The sequence below is a fragment of the Mizuhopecten yessoensis genome, unplaced genomic scaffold (assembly GCF_002113885.1).
Source record: "Mizuhopecten yessoensis strain PY_sf001 unplaced genomic scaffold, ASM211388v2 scaffold9761, whole genome shotgun sequence".
NCBI lineage: Eukaryota > Metazoa > Mollusca > Bivalvia > Pectinida > Pectinidae > Mizuhopecten > Mizuhopecten yessoensis.
This window is the reverse complement of record NW_018408209.1, coordinates 38929-50384: the sequence shown is the minus strand read 5'-3', so window position 1 is coordinate 50384 and position 11456 is coordinate 38929. Positions and strand designations below refer to the sequence as shown.

Here is an 11456-nt window from a genome sequence, read left to right as displayed (position 1 = left end):
GGGTTTGGGCCTGGGTGGTGCTGGGTTTGGGCCTGGGTGGTGCTGGGTTTGGGCCTGGGTCGTGCAGGGTTTGGGCCTGGGTGGTGCTGGGTTTGGGCCGGGTTGGTGCAGGGTTTGGGCCTGGGTGGTGCTGGGTTTGGGCCTGGGTCGTGCTGAATTTGCCAATGAAGCACTAATATTCTGAGTGAGGAAGGTCACTGGATCTAACACATATCAAATTTACTATTAAAGATTTCTAAAAATAAGAACAAAACACACAACACTCATTCTACACCAACTTAAATTTACATTCGAAAGAATATCTCGTCAGAAATGAATTTCTTCTACCTGTTTATGAATACGGAGATATCGTATGGTCTAATGTGTAGTTTTACCTGTTTATGAATACGGAGATATTGTATGGTCTAATATGTAGTTTTACCTATTTATGAATACGGAGATATTGTATGGTCTAATATGTAGTTTTACCTATTTATGAATACAGAGATATTGTATGGTCTAATATGTAGTTTTACCTACAATTGTAGCAAAGTATGGTTTGAGGGATAAAGCAGTACTTACCGAAGCAGAGTGGAATACATGCTATATCAATTAATTATGAAATTCTATACTTTAACTGTTTAACCATACCAAAACAAAACGTGTTTCTGAAAATTGATAGCAACTAGGTGGGTTCGGTCAGACAACTTCATCCGCCTCTCATCTAATTGAATAGGCCATTTATGTTAGGAAGCAACGGATATTGCCGAGGGAGTTAGTCTACAACCATGGAAACTGTCAAGGGAGATAGTGTCTAGGGATATTTTAGTTTTTAGATTAACAGTATACGGCTAGTAAATGACTAATTCCTTGTACACCGGAGTCAGGGAAAAGCTGAGATATAGTCGACTTAACAATGTTGTTTTATGTCGAGTAACTTGAAAAAAGTCAGTTAAAGCAAATTATCTCTCTTTAGAAATGGTATTTATATATATATTGAAGCAGCCAGAATCTCAATTGATTTTACGGTTGTGAATAATTCTGAGCTACTATCTTAAGATATAAGATTACGGATGTGATTGAGGAGGCGTGGTAGTCTAGTAGTAGGACGCGGCTCGTGACCGAAGGGTTGCGGGTTCGAGTCACGTCACGGCACTGTGCTGTAGGGTTAGGGTTAACCTTTGACCAAGATACTTTACTCCGCTTGTTCCAGTCTACTCAGTTGTAAATGAGTACGTGGTTGGGCAGTGCTAGAATTGTTGAATGCTAGCTGTGAGCAGCACCGGCTGTATGCTCCCCAGGACGTTGAGAAAGATGTTGGCTGGTTGCAAAGGCCCTATAACCACGGATAATAATTTGTGAACCGCTTTGAGACGACCTACGAACTAGGTTGTGATAAAGCGGTATATAAGAACCTCGAATTATTATGAATTAGTATTATGTTTGAACCTAGACAAAACCTGACTTGTATTATTTTATGAAACAGTTTACAGTGCATCACCTACATTTCCACCGGAATGGACTCCTGAGCTAAATCGAGAATCACCTCCATAGGACTCTCGGCACCAAAATATAGATAATTTACTGCAGAACTACGTACGTGCAAAATACTTTTTTAACACTCGTCGTTAGAGAATGAAAAGTCTTTTCCTAATAAGGCAAAGCAATATACATTTTAGTTACATGTAACTTGCATTAAAGAAACATCTTCGTAAGTAATATTTAATATTTTCATTTTCCTACTTTGTTCTTTTTGTAGAAGTCGGCCATAATCTTAAGTTGTAGGATTTTAGCCATTGTTTCCTTATTAGATTGACCGTTTACATAAATACATAAACTTTATTTATTTTACATCAATTATGAAACAAATTATTTCAACTTATATCAATCACTCTTGTTTGTCCGGATGTTAGCGCGCTGGGTATCTTAATGTGGGAGGAAACTGGAGAACCCGGAGAAAACCCATGTGATCGGGCAGGTGACCCCATACCTTTTTACGTCTAATCGGGAAATCGAACCCCGGCCGCCTTGGCGAAAGTGCGAGTAGGACATGCACTACGCCACCCGACCACCATCCATGTAGTGACTCGGGGAGTAGAATACTATAGCAGTCCAGTTAAATAATTGTACATAGGTGTCGTTCTGTGTTCCTCTACAGATCACACTTATCATCAGACTGCCAGGCTCATATGTATTACGTTTATCAATCTCGAGACACAAAAAATATTTTTGAGTGATAACAACTTTATCGTGAATTTGGTAGCTTGTAGGTACAGTGTAGCACAACTGTGAGGTTATGTATCCAAATGAAACGTTTTAATTGTAATCGTATTTTACAGAGCCAATAGGCACAGCTCCCCACCCCACGGTATGTGTATATGTGTATTATGTACAATGCCCCTGTCCCCCGATGGAGTTGTGACGTCAGTATGTACGTTGTCATGGCACATCCATACACTTCCTAATGACGTGTGTATAAATAGCACTACTTATGATTGGCCGACACATTTTTTGTTGTATTTAATGCATAATTTATGTTTATAAGTATAGCTTCCCCGATCTAACGGCCATAGTCTCTGTATTACATGACCGGACACGATAATGCCATATCGTGGTTAGGAATAACGACAAAATCCTTCGGACTGTCAATAATTTGCTTATTCATAGGTGTCGCCACTGTCAACCCGGGACGGTACAACGGACGTTAGTTCGTTCTTTTATTCCGGCAGGACTGGACGTGGAATTACGGTCATTTTAAAGATCAATTATTAAGGCAAATTTTCTGTAGGTCACATATTTTCCAAACATTTATATCTTTAAGATTAGGAAGTAAATCTCCTCTTGAACTTTCACAGGGAAAAATATTTTCAAAAATGAAGACTTACTTTTCATTGCTATTTTTGGCCCTTTTTTCTGTGGTCAGTATCGTGTCATCAATGACGATTCCTCTGACCAATGTTCTGACCAAGAATCCCCACACGACGTGCATCAGGAGCTGTCGAGAGGTGAAAACGAGGCACGGCATTGACGACTACACGTGCGGATTCTCGTGCTTAAAAATCCGCGGGAAAGTGATCAAGAAACGAAGCAAGAGAGATACTAAATCTTCCAAGGTAAGATAACTCTGCCATCTGTTTTTTATATTGTATTTTTCTATTTAATTTCTGTGTTTGATGGGATAACATTAGGGTGTTATCGCTTCTTCAATAGATATAGTAACCCGTGATTACTGGAACGTGGAGAATTATTTCGTTATTGCATAAAATTGTATGATAAGACTTTTGCCAATTAAACTAATGATAAAGCCAGTTATACATTTCGTTTATTCAAATATTTGAAAAATACTTTTTAAAAACAGTTACTCGCTTTAAAAAAACCAATCTTCATACTTTGCAGGGTTTGGCTTTACGCCAACTAATGGGAAATGAGAAATTGATTTGGCCAACTTTATGTCTATTTTCTTGGAAATCAAAATATAGTTCAGTGTTATTACAACAGTATAAACCACGAAGTCTTTGAAGGAATGACGGGAAAATGAAAGGAATGTTACAATGAATGAGGGCAAATCAGGGACATATATCACTTTGAATGATCTTCCTTGATTATTTGTTCTGTTCCGTATTTGAAAAATCTGAACTCTTTTCTGCTTCACGTTTGATAACCGATTTATAACTGCTGAAATAGCATTAATGTAGAGCTATCTCGTTGTCACATGCCACAATATTCGTTCTGTTCAGTGTGTGTGTAAAGTGAACCAAACATACATAAAATGCCTTCGCACGTTTACCACCTACGACAAGATGGCAAAAGAGCATTAAAAGAAATTCAAAGCAGGACAGGAAATTTTGAATTATGTTTACAGAGTAATCTCCACTTACTTTAACTCTTCAATATTCATATTTTAAAATAAACCTCTTTTTATCATAGGCCTGCATGAAGTTCCACTTTCTGTCATGTTTCAATAGAACTCTTAGTGAAAATGTCTGTTTAAGGATATAAATAACCCTACTATTTATAATGCATTCATACAAAAAGAGTTCCACAGCGAAATAATATCTAAATTGATGTTTTTAAATTTTGATAAAGACCTGATTCATTTATTGAGTATAAATAAAGAGGTAAACAATGATTTATAACGTATTGAGATACACACACGCATTAGTTTAAACATATTTATTGCCAAAAGTAGACAAGGGCTTAGGCACAAGTTATATCAACAGAGAATTACTCATAGTTCTTAGTTTTCAATTAACTAGATAATGATAATTGTTTATTGTAATTGAGATACCGCTGATAGTTAATTGTAAATGTGGCATCTGTCTTAAAGGTATACCCCATAGCGAGGAGAATGATATCTCGTTATTGTTATTAGTGTTCGATAAATCGATAATGTTTAATGGGTAAGACGTAAATAGCCAGATGACAAGGTAGTCGTAGGATAGTGACATATATTGCGATATATTTGTCTATAAATATTAAGGTTAACTGATCAGCGAGCGTGTACACATGATCCGGAACCGTCATCGGCACTCTCCGTAAACGAGAAATGTATACGGAAAGTTTCCACGGTTTCCGATCAACAATGTAAATCACGCAACTCTCCCCAAAAAAAGGATCATGGAATTTGCAAATGTATTGGTATACATTTTTTTATATAATGAAAAGATAAAATATATAAACGGGATGGTGTGTCTCGTTTCAGCTGTTCAAAGCGCTGGAAACTCGCAAACAAAGGAGATAGTGTCACCACCCATGTAGAGTTCGTATATTCATTAATTCAAATTTTATTATAAAATTGTGTTTCAAACAATTACATTTTATTTTTGTATAATATCATAGAGTGTAAAATAACAAGGTTTTAATGTTTCGGAGATTAAGAGTTTCAGAGGATATTTTATAATGAACATTATATTGTTATTCCAAAAGCAACACACTGTTTTTCAGTGCTTGAGGGAAATAGAAGGCGAGTCTTGAACATTGGAAGAAGTCTTAAAGTTTAACAAGAGGGGTTGGCTATGTGAATGATCCGCAGTATGAAGATAAACTGTTTACTTAGTCTGTAAGTTATAACTGTAAAAAAGCAATACATCACATTGCCATGTCCGTCCTTAAATGACCATAGATGTTGATAGGACGTTTAACAATACTAAACCATACACACAGTTCAAGTGACGCATTTGGAACGAATTTAGAAGTAAGCATTTTAAATTTCGCAATAAATTGCCTTACTCTATTTTCTGATGAACATTGAACGTTTGTTAAATATAACACCAAAGTCGTGATGCATGCACATTCTGGTGATGGTGACGTCACCCCGCTGAACAACCACCTGATTGACAGGTGTACGTACCGCCTGTCGTGAAATGGACATTACTCGGACGTAGTACTTGTCCTGCTAATATATTGAATTAAGTGTATACCGTAGTATATGGGTCGTGTCCTCCAATCTTAATGACCTCGCGTCGTTAGGTACTACCTATACACGGATATGTAGGGCCTGTGAGACCAATAGTGTCTGTAAGTGGGCGAAACTATATCAGGAATATCATGATTATCACGACGTATATATTGCCAATAAAAGTCAATAGATCTGTCCTAACTAATACCATACTCATAGCATACCAATAAAATGTACATTATTAATTCATCATAAGAAAACGTACCAACAAAAACACGCTAGCTGTTATTGAAATAACCGATTTTTATTTTGTTTTAACAGAGAATGTTCTGTCTGGTTTTACAAACTTCCTTTTATATATGTACTCATGGAAAAGAACTCAACATGGTGTGGCCCTTTATTGCCCCAAAGCCATCAAAATGTTAAACCATCCATTTAAGGTTTAAATTACTGTTTTTCAAATATTGAATACTTTCACGTAATTGTATTTTATGAAACTATTTATTTGGTTTCAATTATGGTTGCCATGGTAAACATTAAAATTTAGCATCAATAAGTGAGATTTTTGCATTCAGTAAAACTTGTATTATTTTCGCATGGAAAAGATAAAAAATAAAAACAACAACAAAACATAAAAAAAAAACAAACCTACTTTGAAATTCAATCGAAGGTTTTGAATATTGTTTTTCGATAACTTTTTAGAATTTGTGTACAACTGTCTTGATCTTTTTTTCCATCAACCTGAAATCCCATAGTTGTATCAAAAATGTTTGTTTTCAGAATGTATTGATTTTGTATATACACATGTTTATCAAAGAATGAAAACTGTTATAACTAACGTTGTTATGATAACTATAGACAGTGGAGGACCCCAAGTCCAATGCCGTTATACTTCTTTCCGACATTCTGTGAAGATGAATTTATGGGAACTGTAATCCTTGGAATACTTATTTTTTCCAATTTTACATTGCAGAAAAACTACATACACATCACCCCGATCCCGAAAAATTTCAAGTTTTACGACATCAATGACGATAAAGGAATCAGTTTACCGGAATTCGCACGCAGCTTGGGTCATGACCCCAAGACATTTCACATCCGGGCAGCTTTCAGTGAAGTAGACAGAAATAGTAAGTGAATACCTATGAGAGTTATTTCAAATGACATACACATTTAATTCATTTCATGGTATTATTAAGCTTGGCAAATTGGGATATGACGTACATGTACAATGTTAAGTTGATAACGAACAAACTAAAAAGTCACTCTTTTCCCAAGCTTCCGGGCTTATCCCTTCGTCAGGGATTAAATGTCACCGGAACTCTATGTCACATTCATCTTGACAAACAGGAAGCGTAAATAAGATGCTGATATTAATGGCGTCATAACACTGTTACCATCACGTCAACACAACACAATGACGTCATCGAAACATGAAAGTTGATAAGGCAAAGATCTATCCTCCCTCTACTACTTGATACCACTTACCAGTTGCATGATACTAATTATCACGAATTGACAGTATGAGAATATAGAGAAGAAGCTGAGAACGACTTATAAATAGATTTTCCCATTTGGGACTCTTTTTTTCTCTCTCTTAAAATAGAATGTTTGCTCGCGTCTGGTGACGTCATGAACCGGGAATAATATCCAAACAACGTTGCTCCTCGTGAAAATAAACAAATTATTATACAATTATGAAAATTTATATTTTGAGGATAACAACACCATTTTAGCGTAAATGTAAGAATGAAGAAGAAAATGACAAAAAATAACATTTCAAAAAAGCACAATTATACACAAGTTTACGGCATTCCTCCACGTTATGCTCGTCACCTATTTTACGTTTGTCCCTGGTTGAGGATCTCGATGATGGTATGGTTTTTGGTTGACTTTTTATTCATGGGGAAATGAGGTAGTAGTATTTAGATGGTAAGCAGTTTAACACACGGTTTATCACACAGTTTAACACACGGTTTATCACACAGTTTAACACACGGTTTGCAACAGTTAACACACGGTTTATCACACAGTTAACACACAGTTTATCACACAGTTAACACACGGTTTATCACACAGTTTAACACACGGTTTATCACACAGTTAACACACAGTTTATCACACAGTTAACACACAGTTTATCACACAGTTAACACACGGTTTATCCCACAGTTTAACACACGGTTTATCACACAGTTTACCACACGGTTTATCACACAGTTTAACCCACGGTTTATCACACAGTTTAACACACGGTTTATCCCACAGTTAACACACGGTTTATCACACAGTTTAACCCACGGTTTATCACACAGTTTAACACACGGTGTATCACACAGTTAACACACGGTTCATCACACAGTTAACACACGGTTTATCACACAGTTTATCACACAGTTAACACACGGGTTATCACACAGTTAACACACGGTTTATCACACAGGTTATCACACAGTTAACACACGGTTTATCCCACAGTTTAACACACGGTTTATCACACAGTTTAACACACGGTTTACAACAGTTAACACACGGTTTATCACACAGTAAACACACGGTTTATCACACAGTTAACACACGGTTTATCACACAGTTTATCACACAGTTAACACACGGTTTATCCCACAGTTTATCACACAGTTTATCACACGGTTTATCGTTCAAACAGAATTCTCTTAGTTCACACGTTGATTGAATGTCATGTCCACCTGCGATTTCTTATCGTAAAAAGTAAAACAATCTCATATAACTGGTTCTAAACAAATGCATGTTTACAATTGTCTGCCTTTGGTTGTGTTAACATCTACAAGCAAGTAATTGTCTGCCTTGTTTGTGTTAGCATCTACAAGTAAGTAATTGTCTGCCCTCGTTTGTGTTAGCATCTACGAACGAGTAATTGTCTGCCCTTGTTTGTGTTAACATCTACTCACAAGTAAGTGTCTGCCCTTATTTGTGTTAACATTTACTCACAAGTAATTGTCTGCCCTTATTTGTGTTAACATCTACAAACGAGTAATTGTCTGCCCTTGTTTATCTAGGTGATGGAAAGATTGACGTCCTGGAGTTCCACAGTGACGTCCTTGTATTTGACGGTGATGGAATGTTTGAAGACGATGGTGAGAACATGATAATATTATTATTAAAAATTAAAAAAAATATGACCTCAACGAATTACTTGGCACAGCCTGTGTCTAGTTGAACAATATTTTATCGTTTTATACTATGAACAAACACAATCATAACAGTTATACATGTTCATTTATACATGTACATTATCCAAAGAATGGTAAAGACATCTTATAGATTTTATATTTTTTGTAACAATTAATAAGTGTTCATTGTTAGTGTATCATCGCTTCATTGACCGGAAGCTACGATATCAGTATGCGCTTTGTCTTGAGGTGTATACTACTAAATAACAATTATATAACAGATAACATGATCGGGTTTCCGCGCCATTGTTGTCGTCGCTTCTTTCACTCGTAATTCAGTTATGGCGTCTTTTGCTCATTCGCCGAGATATTCCGCAGAATGGAAATAATACATGTGGAATTCGACTGTACATTAAAGTCAGGTGTTAATAAAGAGACATTTTACAACATGTTCCATTTTTAAATAAAATCAGGTCTCTGTAAAGTCAGGTTTCATTGTAATAACAGGTCGTCTTTAAAATCAGGGGTCAGTAAAGTCAGGTTTTATTACAATATTTACAGTATGTCTTGAAAGTCACATGTCTATGTCCTGTCTTACTGTATATCACAGTTTGTTTTTGACATCAAGCTATGTACATATCAGTGCTGTGGCACATGTTTTGTTTAAGATCATATGCATATTTAAGGATAAAAAAAAATGGAAGCTGTAAAATCGTTCTAGCTTAAAATACATCTCTGTATACATTATGTTACAGATTACAACGTCGACGATTCCGTCATATCAAGGAAGTCCCGCTACGATGATGATGAAGGTGACAGCAGCGATGACAGCGACAGCAAGGACAGCGATGATAGTAGTAAAGATGGTGATGACAGCAATGATGATGATGATAGTAGCGATAGTGATAGCAGCGATGACAGCGATGACAGCGACGATTCTAGCGATTCTAGTGACAGCAGTGACAGCAGTGATAGTAGCGATAGTAGCGATAGTAGCGATAGCAGTGACGATGACGACAAGAAGAAGAAGAGGAAATCTCGTCGGAAAAATAAGGGCGACGGTAATGACAATGACGACGACGACGACGACAGTAGAAATACAGACGACGGCGTCAATTTACCAGTAATTCATGTTAAAGATGACAAGTTAGACGATACCGCTGACGACATGCTGGACAATGTTTTAGATGGTATCGATTTCGATGGCGATGACACTATGGAAGGCATAATAAGCGATAACATGGACGATGTGGTCGATGATGTGGATGACGGTGTCAGCGATGTTGTTGAGAATGTTAACGACGCTATGGGTGACGGTATTAGCGATGTTGTTGAGAATGTTAACGATGCGATGGGTGACGCAGTCGATACCATGGCTGATCGTGCGAGCGATGTCGTCGACAATATCAAGGATGGAGTTGAAAACAGGATGGATGCTGTTAACGACATGACTGGAAATGTAGCAGGCGCAGTCAGTGACGTAGCAGGCAATATTGGCGACGCAGTCAGTGACGTAGCAGGCAATATTGGCGATACCGTAGGTGACGTGGTGGACACAATCAACGACATGACAGAAAAGGTTGTTGACACAGTAGGTGACGTAATGCCCGGTAATTCCGATGCAATGAACACCGTCATTGCCGCTAATTTGATTGCCAACGTCGCCCCGCCCTCAATCATTCCGAGTTCTCGCATAAACTCTCGACCACAGGCGACGCTAGCCGGAGCTAACCGACGACTTGATATCCCCCCTAACCCGGTACCAGCAGTTGCTGCCCTCCCTGCCGTACCACGCCTCCCCGACTCCCCTGGTGTGCCGTCAATGTGGGAAGACTCTAGTAAATCGGGATCATCAGATTTCCAACGGAACATTGCTAATGTCGTATCTCGTAGCAACGGAGGACGGACATCGGTCGTCCAAACTGCACGTGACGATAGTATTCAATGGAGGTTCTAGTCATGTGACATTTTTTATGAATGCACCTGCCAGGTGACAACATTATTCGATTTAAATCAAATTATGTGACGGTTAAGCTTATATCTGATAGTAAACAAAATACGTATATAAAAATATATCCAGGTCACGTTCTGGCTACGTTACGACTTTGAAAACTGATTTCATTCATCAAAATCTACGATACTAACATTCGAACTGTTGCAAGTTACGTTCTCCCACATATAGTGTGTTTTGAGTGTGATGGTAACTAATTTCTAGTTTAGATTCAATAACTGATATCGACTAATTAGTCGGACCTCAATAATCATATGTTTGTAAGAGCCACGGAAAGAACAACTTACAAAGAGACTAGATAACGCTATTATAGACAAACCACATTCACCGAAATGTCGCTATATTGATGGTTATAAATAGTTAGGCCATACAACATAGACCCCATTATGTAAATAAGATGAACAACAATGTACATAGACATTTTATAACTTATTTCATGCTGACCTCTTCATTTTTACAAGCTGTCGATGTATAACTCAACAAAATATTTCTCATGATAACATATTGTCCTTCTCGCTCTCTTTCGACTTTATTTTGAACTATCACTATAGTTAATTAGTTTTGTAGACGGATTAAAAAAAAATACAATTAATGTGTACTTTGTTTTATGGATCAGTCTGAGTGAGAATGAAATCACGTGTTGTGTTTGTGTATTTTGTACATGTAAGTTTTAATCAAATAACAATAAATACCATTTTAAACAAAAACATGCCTTTTCTTATACATATACCGTGCGTATATCTGTAGGTTTGCTGACAAAGTAAAGAACGACTGTACTATACGATCATGTCCGCAAAAATGTTTGGGTTTTGTGAAACATATTTGTGTTTTTTAAAATGCTTGCCATGGTAAGAAGTTGAAACATGGATAAATTAATGAAATTTGAATATTCAGTCAATTTAAAATGGTTTGAATC

The 11456-nt window shown here is 37.0% G+C and overlaps 1 protein-coding gene across 1 annotated transcript; it reads left to right on the top strand.

Annotated features, from left to right (window-relative positions):
* The first annotated feature begins 2641 nt into the window (after positions 1-2641).
* Positions 2642-11235, top strand: LOC110458772 (dentin sialophosphoprotein-like). The gene is made up of 4 exons (XM_021510674.1): positions 2642-3092; positions 6351-6507; positions 8416-8493; positions 9285-11235. The coding sequence occupies exons 1-4, from the start codon at positions 2853-2855 to the stop codon at positions 10484-10486; spliced, it is 1677 nt and encodes a 558-aa protein (XP_021366349.1). The 5' UTR covers positions 2642-2852; the 3' UTR covers positions 10487-11235.
* Positions 11236-11456: the final 221 nt, after the last annotated feature.

Excerpts from the sequence above, each read along its gene's own strand:
- LOC110458772 (XM_021510674.1), top strand. The coding sequence starts at position 2,853 with ATGAAGACTTACTTTTCATTGCTATTTTTGGCCCTTTTTTCTGTGGTC. Across the intron at positions 3,093-6,350 it reads GAGATACTAAATCTTCCAAG|AAAAACTACATACACATCAC; the intron begins GTAAGATAACTC and ends TTTACATTGCAG. Across the intron at positions 8,494-9,284 it reads TGGAATGTTTGAAGACGATG|ATTACAACGTCGACGATTCC; the intron begins GTGAGAACATGA and ends ATTATGTTACAG.